This window comes from Durio zibethinus, chromosome 26 (genome assembly GCF_047325235.1).
Source record: "Durio zibethinus cultivar Kanyao isolate XHJ-2024 chromosome 26, ASM4732523v1, whole genome shotgun sequence".
Taxonomy (NCBI): Eukaryota; Viridiplantae; Streptophyta; class Magnoliopsida; order Malvales; family Malvaceae; genus Durio; species Durio zibethinus.
This window is the reverse complement of record NC_143187.1, coordinates 14,854,172-14,866,370: the sequence shown is the minus strand read 5'-3', so window position 1 is coordinate 14,866,370 and position 12,199 is coordinate 14,854,172. Positions and strand designations below refer to the sequence as shown.

Below are 12,199 nucleotides of genomic sequence, written 5' to 3'. Positions count from 1 at the left end.
GACAAACTCCAATTTAATCCAAGTCATTTTATTTTCGGATTTCGACTTATGTCAAATCCTTCTTTGGCTTAGTCTAGGATATTCATTTTAGACTTCGATTCAATGTAGGTCATTTTGTTTTTGGATTTTGACTTATGTTAAATCCTTCTTTGGCTCAGTCTAGGGTATTCATTTTAAACTTCAGTTGAATCCAGGTCGTTTTGTTTTTGGATTTTGACTTATGTCAAATCTTTCATTGGCTTAGTCCAAGTTATTCATTTCAAACTTCGGTTCAATCTAGGTCATTTTTTTTTCGAATTTCGACTTATGTTAAATCTTTCTTCAGCTCAATCCAAGTTATTCATTACAGTTTAGTTCGGGTTATTCTATGTTGGATTTTCACTTGTGTCAAATCCATTTTTGGGTCATTCTGTTTCAAATTCGATCCAATCTATGCCAAAGTGTTGTCTTTCTTAAATAAGGTCATGATAGGTGTCTACATCTTTGCATAATCTCTGTTTCACATAAAATATGTAAAGAGAGGCAATTGTAGACACCCACTTCTGGATCTGTTTTCTCGGTGGGTTTCAAATAAGATTAATAATTTCAGTCCTGGTAAAACTCTAAGATTAAAAGTTTAAAACAAGATCAAAAAAATGATTTGTTTTTTCTTTTGAACAAGGATAAACAGATAGGGATTTTGATTTTTAAAATTTTCGTTTAGCCTATACTCAGCTTTATATAAATCCCAGCAATCACATAAAAATGAAACACAGAAAAAGGGAGGAAAACATAAGTAATCAAAATAAAAGTTTTTCAGTAGAAAGTTCTTGGGGGAAGCAATTCAAGAGGGGGAAAAATTTTTTAAGAACGACTATAGCCTTATTTGTCAAACACTTTTGTGACCACCATCCATAAGCCTCAACTGAAAAAAGTAGCCTACTGCCACCACAACATCTAAGCTTACAGCACATGCTAAATCCCACCAAAAACTGCTAAATCCCACCACCAACATCTGCACGACTCCTCCATCAAAGCTTGTTCAGCCTCCATTTTCACCAAGCATCTAAACTACTGAAACCCAGATCACTAGCTACCATACATCACCCATCCCTATTTGGCCTAAGCCTATTGCCACCACCAATTACTTCCACCATTGTTTCTTAGCTTCAACCAAAACCAAAACCAAAACCCAAAGCCACCACACTCCTCAGAATCGAAACCAAAAATCATTAAAAAAAAAACCACAGTCCTTTATTGAAGAACCCATCAAAAAACTACAAAAAAAAAAGTGAAACAGGTGGTGCCAGCAATGTGAAATGTTGTGAGCAGCAGTAACAACTTTTGTTTTAAAAGATCAGGAATGATGGAAAGAGAGACAAATGAACGGAGAAACAATAACAATTGATAGTAAAAATCATAGAAAAAATAAGGGAGATACACAACAGTAAAAGTGAGCAACGACGGAAGGTAGCAGTGGTCATGACCAAAAGAGGTAGATGCATCGACGAAGAACGATAGTAGCTGGCGACGACAAGGGATAGTAACAATCAGTTCCTGGGTTTTGGTAGCCATATTTAGTTGAAAAAGGAAAGGGGTTTTTTAGCATTAGAAATAGGACAAACGAATAATTTTTTTTAGATGGCCTTTGCAGCAGTAATGAAACACTGCCTTTGGAATTAAAAGAAAGTAGAGCTGTGCCTGTTTGTGTGTGCGCCAGGCTTACAACCGATTTTAAACCCAGTCCAAGTGGCAGCCAAAGCTCAGCCTATTTGGAAAGTAACTCAAGCCTGATTCCACTTGTGATCAAACAAGCTGAGAAAGTTCAGCCTAAACCGATTGTTGACCTAGATCTTAACCAAAATTCTGGTATTGCATTTTTTATTTTTTTAGTTTTAACATTTATTTTTTTTCACTTACCATGTTTTGTTAAATTTAGGTTAAGGACATATTTATGACTGAAGAGCAATAGTTAATAATTAAAAATAATAATTTGAACAAAAAAAATAAAAGTAAAAATTTCAAAAAGGTATTTTTAAGGAAAAGTTAAAAGTATCAATTTTTCTTGAAAATAAAAATTTCAAAAAGATATTTTTGAGAAAAAGTTGAAAGTATCAATTTTCCTTGAAAACAAAAGTTTCAAAAGAAAAATACTTTAAGTTAAGTTGAAAGTATCAATTTTCCTTAAAAATAAAAATTTCAAGAAAAAATATTTTGAGGAAAAGTTGAAAATATCAATTTTCCTTAAAATTTCAAAAATGTTTTTATGGAGGAAAGGTTGAGAGTATCAATTTTCCTTCAAAAAATTTTTAATGTACAATAATTCGACAACGGAGCCTTTATAAGATAAACAGTAGTTTTCTTGTTTACTCTTGAGGTGATGGGATTTTTTTAATTTTCTGCCAAAAATATTGGAGTCAATTAAGAATAATTTTCAATAATTAACTACTTGGTAAAATTTTTAAGGTTTAATGGATAACACGAAATCGAGCTGGTACTATCTTTCGATGGGCGTTATGGGGGTGCTATAACCTTTTTCACACGTAACCATACTCTTAGACGTAGTTCTAGCTTCGTAGACATAGAATCTACTTTTTAAAAATACCTAAGTCAAACTTAAGATTTCTCTTTAAAAAGAGAACGGATTCAATTAGGTGACCAATCGAACCTAAACAAAAAAAATTAGTGGTGACTCCTTAAGTCAATATCAAGCGATAAGTCCTCAGATCTAGACGTTATGACACATAGTTTTCAACAATAAACTACAATTTTCTTTTAAAAACATTATTTTTATTATAATTAATTTTCATAATATATTATAACATATGACTACGTTTCTGACATAACAATGTTATATAAATGAAAATTTTTGGATGTCAGGATAGATCTCTATTTATCATGGAATTACACTTATTTTCTAGAGTAAAATAAATCGTAAAAAATTATTATTGAAGGCAAAAGTGGGATAAATTTTACATTCCATCAAGAATCTTAAAAAACCTCAAAGAGAGGTGGATTTTTAATTTAGGGCTATCACCCTCCTTTTTTTATGTTTTTGGGAATCTTAGGAAAAAATAAATCAGATTCCGTAAACCAAACTAAAAAATCAAATTATAAGAGGATTCCTGCTAGTAATCTAACCTTCCTCGAACCAAATGCCCTCTAAAAATTTTTTAAAGTTAGCTTTTAAAAAAATCCAAGAAGTGGAAATGTCAAATATAATGAAAACCTAAATTTTGTTTCCCCATTGGAAGCAATGATTAGGCATAGACATCTTTCAGTCATTCACTTATTTACTCGGGTTCTCCTTTCAATAATGATATGCATATCAAAACCTTCAATTCTTTCATTTTTTAAATTTTTTATTTTTTTGAAATCCCTAATATAAAATTTTCAAGAAAAACTTATCATAACTGATGCACATACCAACTTAATTTTCTTCTTTCTTTTTTTTGCTTTTTATCTTCTTTTTTTAGTTTTATCTTCTTTTTTTTTTGTTGAATTATATTTTTTTTAGAAAAAAACCCAACGAATTTGTACACATGGCATTCTTTTTTTTTTTTTTTTGCTTTCACCTTTTTATTTTTTAATAAATTATTTTACACCAAAAGAAATTAGAAAATAAATTTTTAAAGAAAAATATCAATTAAGATATGGATTACCAAAAAATTCATATCCGATGGGTTTTAATTCATTTAGATCTAATGGGTGCATTTTTTTAATTTTGGTATCAAACTGAGTTTTATTCCGAAAAATTGAGGTCAACTTAGATGTGAGTTTAAGACATTTCGTCTCATCAATATATATATATATATATATATATATAATATATGTTTTATTATTCATTTAATTTTGTATTTATATATATGTATTATATTAATAAAATTATTTTTTAATACCTTAATTTAATAAATCTACTTGTCATTTTCATTTCGCTTCTTTTTCTTTTCTTTTTATCCATTAATTTTTTTATTTTGAATTTTTTAATTAAATAAATTTTTTAAGAAAAAAGCTAATGGATGTAGAGCTGATAAAACAATTTTTATCTCATCAGTTTCTATTTGGCTTAATCCAATATATACAATTAAAAAAAAAAAGTGTATCGGGTCTAGATTTTTTCTTTTTCAAAATCGAAGTCGGGCTAGATATGAGTTTAGAGTCTTCCATCTTACTCTAAATATATATAATTAATTATTTATTTATTTTATATTTCTATATAAAAATTATATTAATAAAGTTATTATTTAATATCTTAATTTAATAAAATATTATATTTATACATAATTAAAATGTAATCTATCAATTCATCAATCCATTCATCTATTATATAAATTTTAATCGTTTTGACTTTTGTTTCACTCACATTCAAGGTGTTGGCATAACATTGTCTATATATATATATATATATATATATATATATATATATATATATTACTTTTTACTTTTCTTTTTTTTTTTTTGTCAACGTTTCTTAAAATTTGATATTTGTTAGAAAAACAATATAGGTGTCCAAGCAACACCCAAAATTGTTTTTTTCTTTCATTTTTTTATTTTTTGTTACATATTTTTTATGTTTTCTTTTTTTATGTTTATTTTTTATTAGCTAAATTTTGTAAAAAAAAAAAATTAAAGGTATCCATGTAACTCACTTTTTTGTTTATTTCCTTCCATTTTTTGGTTTTTTAATCATATCAATTTTATAAACAAAAGAGTTAGTTGATAAGGATGGTAAAACAACTAACATCCAATGTTTCTATTCATCTACATTTCATATGGGCTTTTCTTCTTTTTTTTTTTTTAATAAAAAATGTATTAATGAAGTCGGGTCGATGTTTTTATAAAAAAAACAAAAATGGGCCAAAATAGATTTATAGTGCTTTATCCCAAGCCACCCTAATATATTATTATTATTATATTAATGAAATTATTATTTTATACCTTAATTTAGGATGTTAACATTTTAAATTCAATTTGATAACCACATGGCACCTCAATTATCTCTATTTTCTTTTTCTTTTTTTTTTATAGTTTTTTTAAATTTTTTTATTAATAAAATTATTATTTGATACATTAATTTAAAATATTAACATTTTAAGTTTAATTGAAATGTGTACACAGTATCACAATAAACTCCCTTTTCCCTTTTTTTATTTTTTTTTATTCTTTTCCCTTTTTATGCCCTTTTAATTAAATTAATTTTGTTTTAAAAAATGAAGTTAATGAAGATGCCCACATGGTATTTCATTTGTTTTCTTTTTTTTCTTTTAGATAAATTTTACAACAAATGTATAAATTGATAGAGTTATTAAAACAATATGTATCGAAGGGTTTTAATGATTCAATAAGGGATGATTTTTTTTTTTAATTATGATCGAATTAGAATAGATTAAGTTTTTTATAAGATTCGAGATTGTGACAAAAAAGTATTTCATATATTGTCTCAACTCATTTTAAGATATATATATATATATATATAAAAGTATATATTTTAGTATTAATTTAATTTTATATTTATATATATGTATTATATTAATATGTTTTTATTTGATACCTTAATTTTAAAAATTAACATTTTAAACTCAACCGGATATTTATATGAAATCCTCTATTATGTTTTTTTTAATTTTTTTCTGCACAAATGCTTATATTTATTAATTAAGAATAATAATATAATCTCTTTAACTTTTGTTTATATGTTTCCAGTAATACCAAATTATGCAAGTAAAATACAAAGGCAGAATTGAACTAGTAAGTGGGTTATAATTATGAAATTCAAAATTGACATGTAGCGACCTGCGTTCCACGGAATATACCCAATTATATTCCGTCCCTTCTCCGAATGGTTCAGGCTATTTCTGTCTTTCATCGTCTTGTTTGTTAAGTCGATGAACTAGGATTTCAAATTTTATATGGCTTTTGGATTACCTCCGCCTCCGTGGTAGTTTCTTTCTTTCCTTCTTTCCTTTTTTTCCCCTTAATATGTCCTTCTACAAACATTCTTAACGATAATTAATCAAAATCAACGTTCTAATTGAATACATGCAATGACTCCATTCGCCCAATCATCCTAAAATCGTAATCATTAAACATTCCACTTCCTGATGAGTGCCTTAATCACCAACATTAATTTCCTACCTTCGTTAGCCTATCCCCAGAATCCAAAAGAAAAAACAAGACCAAAATCCATTGGCACACTTCAGCTTACCCAATTCCATCCTTGCTATCAGCTCGTTATCCCCAACATTGCTGGATACTCTCCTTTTTGCTTTCTAGCCAGAACTTCTCAGTCCCCTTTAGGCTTCCCAAACAGCTACTTCTGACCTCCATGGATTGCTATGTGCTCTTACCACAATATTTTGGCAATCATGTTTTGCAGTCTTCAACTTCACTGTACAACCAAAATTTTTGCATTATACTGCACGTCCCCACTGCATCATAACTTTTCATGCCCCAAAATTGCCTGCCACAACACAAGTTCAGATTGAAAACCAAAAATCCCAAAGAATACACATTAGCATTCCAAGTTCGGACTTGGGAGATCACATGGATTCCCAATAAAATCAGCATAAGTAAATATATTTACGAGAATAAATGTTTGATATTTTGAGCATAAGCAACTTGGATCTACAATTTTGAGACAACTTGTTCTAGTCATCTCAGCTTGAATTTCCTGTCAACTCAGTGGACACGAATAGATCAGCATTTTTCCACCTGATACTGTAATAACTTGAGCAAAGAGAAGAATATCACTTATTTTCCATCTCTACATGCCATATCCAGTTAGTCCTTGGGGATTAACCCTGGCATCACCCCAGATCAGAGATCCTGTTGTTGAATCCAAGTTCAGCATCTTTTTCTTCCCTTCAACAGGAGATCCTTCCATTGTCAATCCTCCTGGACTCTCATGTGAAGTTAGGCAGCTTTCACTAGAACAATCAGCCCTCTGAGAATGCAGACCAGATGGCATTTCTTCCTCTTGGTCACATGCATTGACTGCCTCGGCAGATTGGGAGGAGTAAAATCCAAGTGCATCAACATAATAATTTCTCAGCATCTTACTACCAAATCCCAAGTTATCTGTTTCAGTAACTGCACCATTTCCAATAAAATGATCAGCAAACATCTTACAAGTTCTCTCAAGCATGGCCATATATTTTTGTTCTGCATCTTGGCGAATCTGCAAGTGCTTTTCAGCCTACACAAGACAATAAATATAATAACATTAGCCAGCTTGAAAATTGACTTGACACTTTGATCTGGAGGGCTCTTTCCAAAATATTGAGTAGGGCTTTACCCACTATCAATCAATTACCATGTTGACAGCATAAAAAGCCCCATAACAAGTTTCTCCAAGACAACAATCACGAGCTCAGAGATAGTATAGACTAGAATGAAAACCCAGAAATATTCTAGATGCACGGCCCAGTTTTGGTACTTCTACCACATTCAAGTACTAATGACAGGAGAAAAATTACCTCCAGCTCCAAATGTAATTTACTCTGCACTTCCATCTGTGCCCTTAATGCCTCTCTCACCTCATAATCCCTGCATATAGAATTCATTTCCTTCCAGAACTAAGCTTTTGATTTGAAATCCTAGCAATGAAACTGAAGGAAGAACCATAATTTTCAGACAAAGACGAAAATTCTCACTCATTCATGTCAGAAGTTCGCAAGTTTAGGGTAGAATTATTGGTTCCAGGGCTTTCTAAAAGATATGAAGCTGATATCCCTTCATGAAAATCAGAAAAGAAAATTCAGTCTGAAATTTTAAATACTTATCACATGATTACCCTATAAATTACCCAAATACACATCCATCCAATTTAAATCAGTCACCAAAATATTTAGTTCACTTGTAAATCTGAGATAGATGGACAGAAATTAAATCATTTTGGTAAAAGAAACTTCAAATTTAGATTCAAGTTAGCCAAACTCATTTATAGTAGCATATATATGTTTCAGATTATATACTAAGAAAGAAAAAGAGTTAGAGCACAACCTACCATCTTTTGGTCCCTCACCCAGATCCTTCCCCGATTGCTTACCTAGCCTGTATTTCTGTAATATAGTGAAAATACCGCAAGATAAATATGTCCACAAGAGAATCAGTTTTGATACAAAGCTCTGAGTTAGTAATTTTTTTGACAATGTAAAGATTGACAAGAATGAAGAAACCTGGAGGTGACTCTTTAAATGGAAAAGAGTTAGTCCTTTCACATTCATTGTCCGCATGATGGCCTTTGGTGTAGCTTCTGCAGTAGTTATGCATGATCAGAAGAAATAATGGCGAGATAATATAAATGCTGAATTAATTTCAGTTTATTATCAGCAAAAATAAGACTAACCTAAAACCATAGGCCAAATGGATACTCGAGAAGTGTAACAGTTTACCATATAGCTAAACATGGAATATTCCAACAAGAAAATGCATGCGTGAAAATATGACAAGACAACATACATAAGCCTAACAAGCATAAATAATGACGGACATTACACATTTCTTGGACTCTGATTTGAGAAAAGCAATGGCCTTATTCAAAAAAGAAAAAAAGATAGGAAATTGGGATTTGAATAGCTGAAAAAATCTAGAAAATTAGAGATACAGAAGGTAAGCCTTCTTATCACATACCTAAAACCCAACACAAACACAACATTAAGGTTTTTTTTTTTTATTTGCTTTTTAAATATAAGATAATTCAAGTATTTTATCCTTGACTATTCATTTGGTGTCTTTTTGATGCCCTCAGGAAACTAAGGCTCCGTTTGATTGGTACTTTTGCTATTTGCATTTTGCTTTTTCCAAAAGAAAGTGAAAAGCAAAAAATAAAAAATGAACTGAAAGCAAGGGACAAATAGCAAAAAGCAAAAGCATCAATCAAATGAAGCCTAAGAAACCATCTGCTGACGACTAAACAAAGACATATGCTACCTGTTGTACTGTTAATTCCCCCCCCCCCCCCCACATGTCCCTATTATTTTCCTAATTTTTATGTCATGAGCCTAATTAGAGACATTTTCCACTCATTCATTCTTCTCATAAACATATTTCTATTGAGAAAGAGCAAGATGTGTTCCTCTTCTCTCTGTTCTGTATTGATGAAGAGCAACATGTCTTTCCATTCTGTCATCTACATATATAAAATAACAATACACTGGTATCGGCCTGTGGAAAACCCAGTATGGTACTAAGGGGTAATATACATGTTGGCAAGCAAGATAGTGACAATAATGAGATGAACTGTCCTGTTTTAAAAAACTGGTATGACTGACATGTTGGTGGTAATATTGGAATAATTTTGTTATTATTATTCTAGTCATTATTATTTTAAGTAGGGACCTTATAAGAAATAATGAGCACATTTTAAAATTCATCAGCTTCCTACTCCTGATTCATTTTTCCTCACAAGAGCAAAATACTAAAAGCAGAACAAAAAGTTAGAGAACATTAAGCAGGAGCTGCACCTAAGGAGCCAACATCCTGAACAAACTCCCACCAATAGCGAGGAACTTGGATCTAAAAAGAAGGTGAAGTAATGAAATGCCTTTCCAAGCTAATAAGGCTAAGTTTTACATTGAGGTTGCGTTATAAAATTGTAGTTTGGACCTCAACCAAAATGCCAAAAGAATTAGGTTTTAGCCCAAATTGAGGTTGTTCTAAAATAGTAGTCTTTTTTCATCTTGTTTCTGCAAACCACAATTTTTTTAAACCATCATTTGGTGACCCAACGACAATGGTCAGCTTTGAAGTCAATTCGCCTACAAGTCTTGAGAGAAAGCAAAAGTAGCAGCAGATAATCACATTTCTCAGGCCTGTTAAGAGTTGTTGTTTTCACAAATATTGTGGATCATGAAAACAGCCAACCACCTCTGCCTCTAACCTTCCAGCACCACCACAATCACAATTCACAATCAAGAAGTGAAATCATGTCGATGCGGTTGGCTCTAGCCCCCTAGCAGCACGAAAGCAGTCACCGGCTATATGACAAAACAATCAATGGAGAAGCAAGAGACGTGTACTACTCTTATTTCTTAACGAAGCATCAAGCAGCAAATAAAAATCGTGCAAAATGTAAATTTTGAACCAGTAACAAATATAACAAAGCAAATTGAAAATTGAAAATTGAAAAGGAGGGTCAAACCTAGAACGTCGATTAACAAAAACCCAGAAAGAAATAGAAATAAAGACTTTCAAAAACGAAAATGGAAGTAAATAAAGGAAGATGGGAAATCCTACTATTGGGGCCGCCAAGTTGAGTGACGGCATCGACGAAACGATCGTGGAGGTCAGCAGTCCAACGGAGACGAGGCTTGGGATCAGAAGTCAAGACAAGGCAAGGCTCTCCTAGACCTGCTTTGTGATTGAGATTATTAAGCATTTCTTCCTGATGATGAAGATGGGCTTGGATAAACAACTTTGCCTCCCGCACTCCACTGACGAGTGTAAGTAGTAAGAGGAAAAGGAAAACAAAGGAATTGAAGCAAATGGCTGAAAACAAGACTCAGCGCTGGCTGATGCTCCCACGCACTTCACAATTTATGCATTTTCAACTTTCTACGTGTGTTTTTTTTTTTTTTTTTTGATAATTTTTTTATGTAGTTATTAGCTTCCCACTTTCAATGGGTCATTCAATTTTACTTTGTTTTTCCTTTTTCTTTTTTTAATAACTGCACTAATCCTACATTAATATTCAACACGTCTAAATTTCCATTTTTAGGCATTTATTAAATGCATTTTATGAAATTAAATTTCATACTGTGTACGGAAAATAATAAATAATCTATCATTCAAAAAAGTGAAAAAAAAATTGAGTTGTAACCTAAAATTTACGGAATGACTTTATTATTAGTAATTTTTTTTTGAATAAATTGCATAAAAGAAACTTTAAAAAGATATAAAATTTCACATAAATCAATGTTTTAATAACTTGATAAAAATTGAATCGGTGAAAGTTTGGACAGCCTATTCTTGTTGAGCATTTAATGTTATTAAAAACTATAAAGTTTGCCCACACTTCGTTGTGGGACAAAATTTTTTATTTAAATAGTTTATTTTTTTATATATTTTGATTGATATAATTAATTAAAATTTTAAGAGTTTACTTTAACAAAATAAAATATAATATAAAAGATGAAATTAGTACTTAAACAAAAAATTTAGATTCATTTTTACCTTAAAAAACCTTAATGTAATTCTCAAGGATGGATTCAAGATTTATGTTAAGTGGAGCAACTAATATAGATAATATTAAATATATAAATATATAAATATAAATTAACTCAAGTGCATAAAAGATGAAATTAGTACTTAAACAAAAAATTTAGATTCATTTTTACCTTAAAAAACCTTAATGTAATTCTCAAGGATGGATTTAAGATTTATGTTAAGTGGAGCAACTAATATAGATAATATTAAATATATAAATATATAAATATAAATTAACTCAAGTGCATAAAAAATTATTTTGTTTATATACAAAGATAACATATTATAATTATTTTTTATGAATTTTTCAGTGCGAAAATAAAATTTTCAAATGTTATATCTTTCATTGAGATGATAGTCTAAAATATTTTTTCATAATTTTAGATCCAATAAAAATTATTTATATGTAATTAAATATGAACTTATTTTGTAAAATATTAGGCTTCACTATTTATATTTCGGATTATTCTTTGAAAATTGACTTTCTCTTAATAAAATATTTTTTTCACAACTAATTAAATTAGATCATTTAGTTTATATAATTTCTAAGAAATAAGAAGATAATGTTGTAGTTTATATTAGATATTGAAATGTTATTATGCAAACAAAATCAATTTGTTTATTTTATTATGTATTTTGAATTTTAATTAAATAATAAATTTTATAAATAAAAAATAATTTCATAAAAATTAAATTATTTCATTGATCAACTTAAGAAAGTATGATATTCTTTGATCTTAATCCATTTATAATATAAATATAAATATAAATAAATAATAAATTAAGCCCCAAATCAAATTATTTTACCAATATAAAAAATTTAAATATTAAACAAATATTCAATCATATAAACAAATGATAATAAATACAAAAAAAATCCAAAAAAAAGTTACTACTTAAATATATTGATGAAAGAAAAAAAAATGTTCACTCCTTAATTTGTATATTTGGTTTATTGGCTTTTCTTTGTCTTCTTATTATTTATCTACTTCTATTCTATATATACTGTAATTTT

The 12,199-nt window shown here is 29.5% G+C and overlaps 1 protein-coding gene across 1 annotated transcript; it reads right to left on the bottom strand.

Annotated features, from left to right (window-relative positions):
- Window positions 1-6,460: 6,460 nt before the first annotated feature.
- Window positions 6,461-10,506, bottom strand: LOC149511378 (protein PHR1-LIKE 2-like). The gene is made up of 6 exons (XM_089755595.1): window positions 10,216-10,506; window positions 8,157-8,233; window positions 7,985-8,039; window positions 7,632-7,710; window positions 7,455-7,524; window positions 6,461-7,174 (listed from the first exon to the last, which is right to left on the bottom strand). Exons 1-6 carry the CDS (start codon window positions 10,355-10,357, stop codon window positions 6,743-6,745), a joined length of 855 nt encoding a protein of 284 aa, XP_089611721.1. The 5' UTR covers window positions 10,358-10,506; the 3' UTR covers window positions 6,461-6,742.
- Between the last annotated feature and the right edge of the window lie 1,693 nt (window positions 10,507-12,199).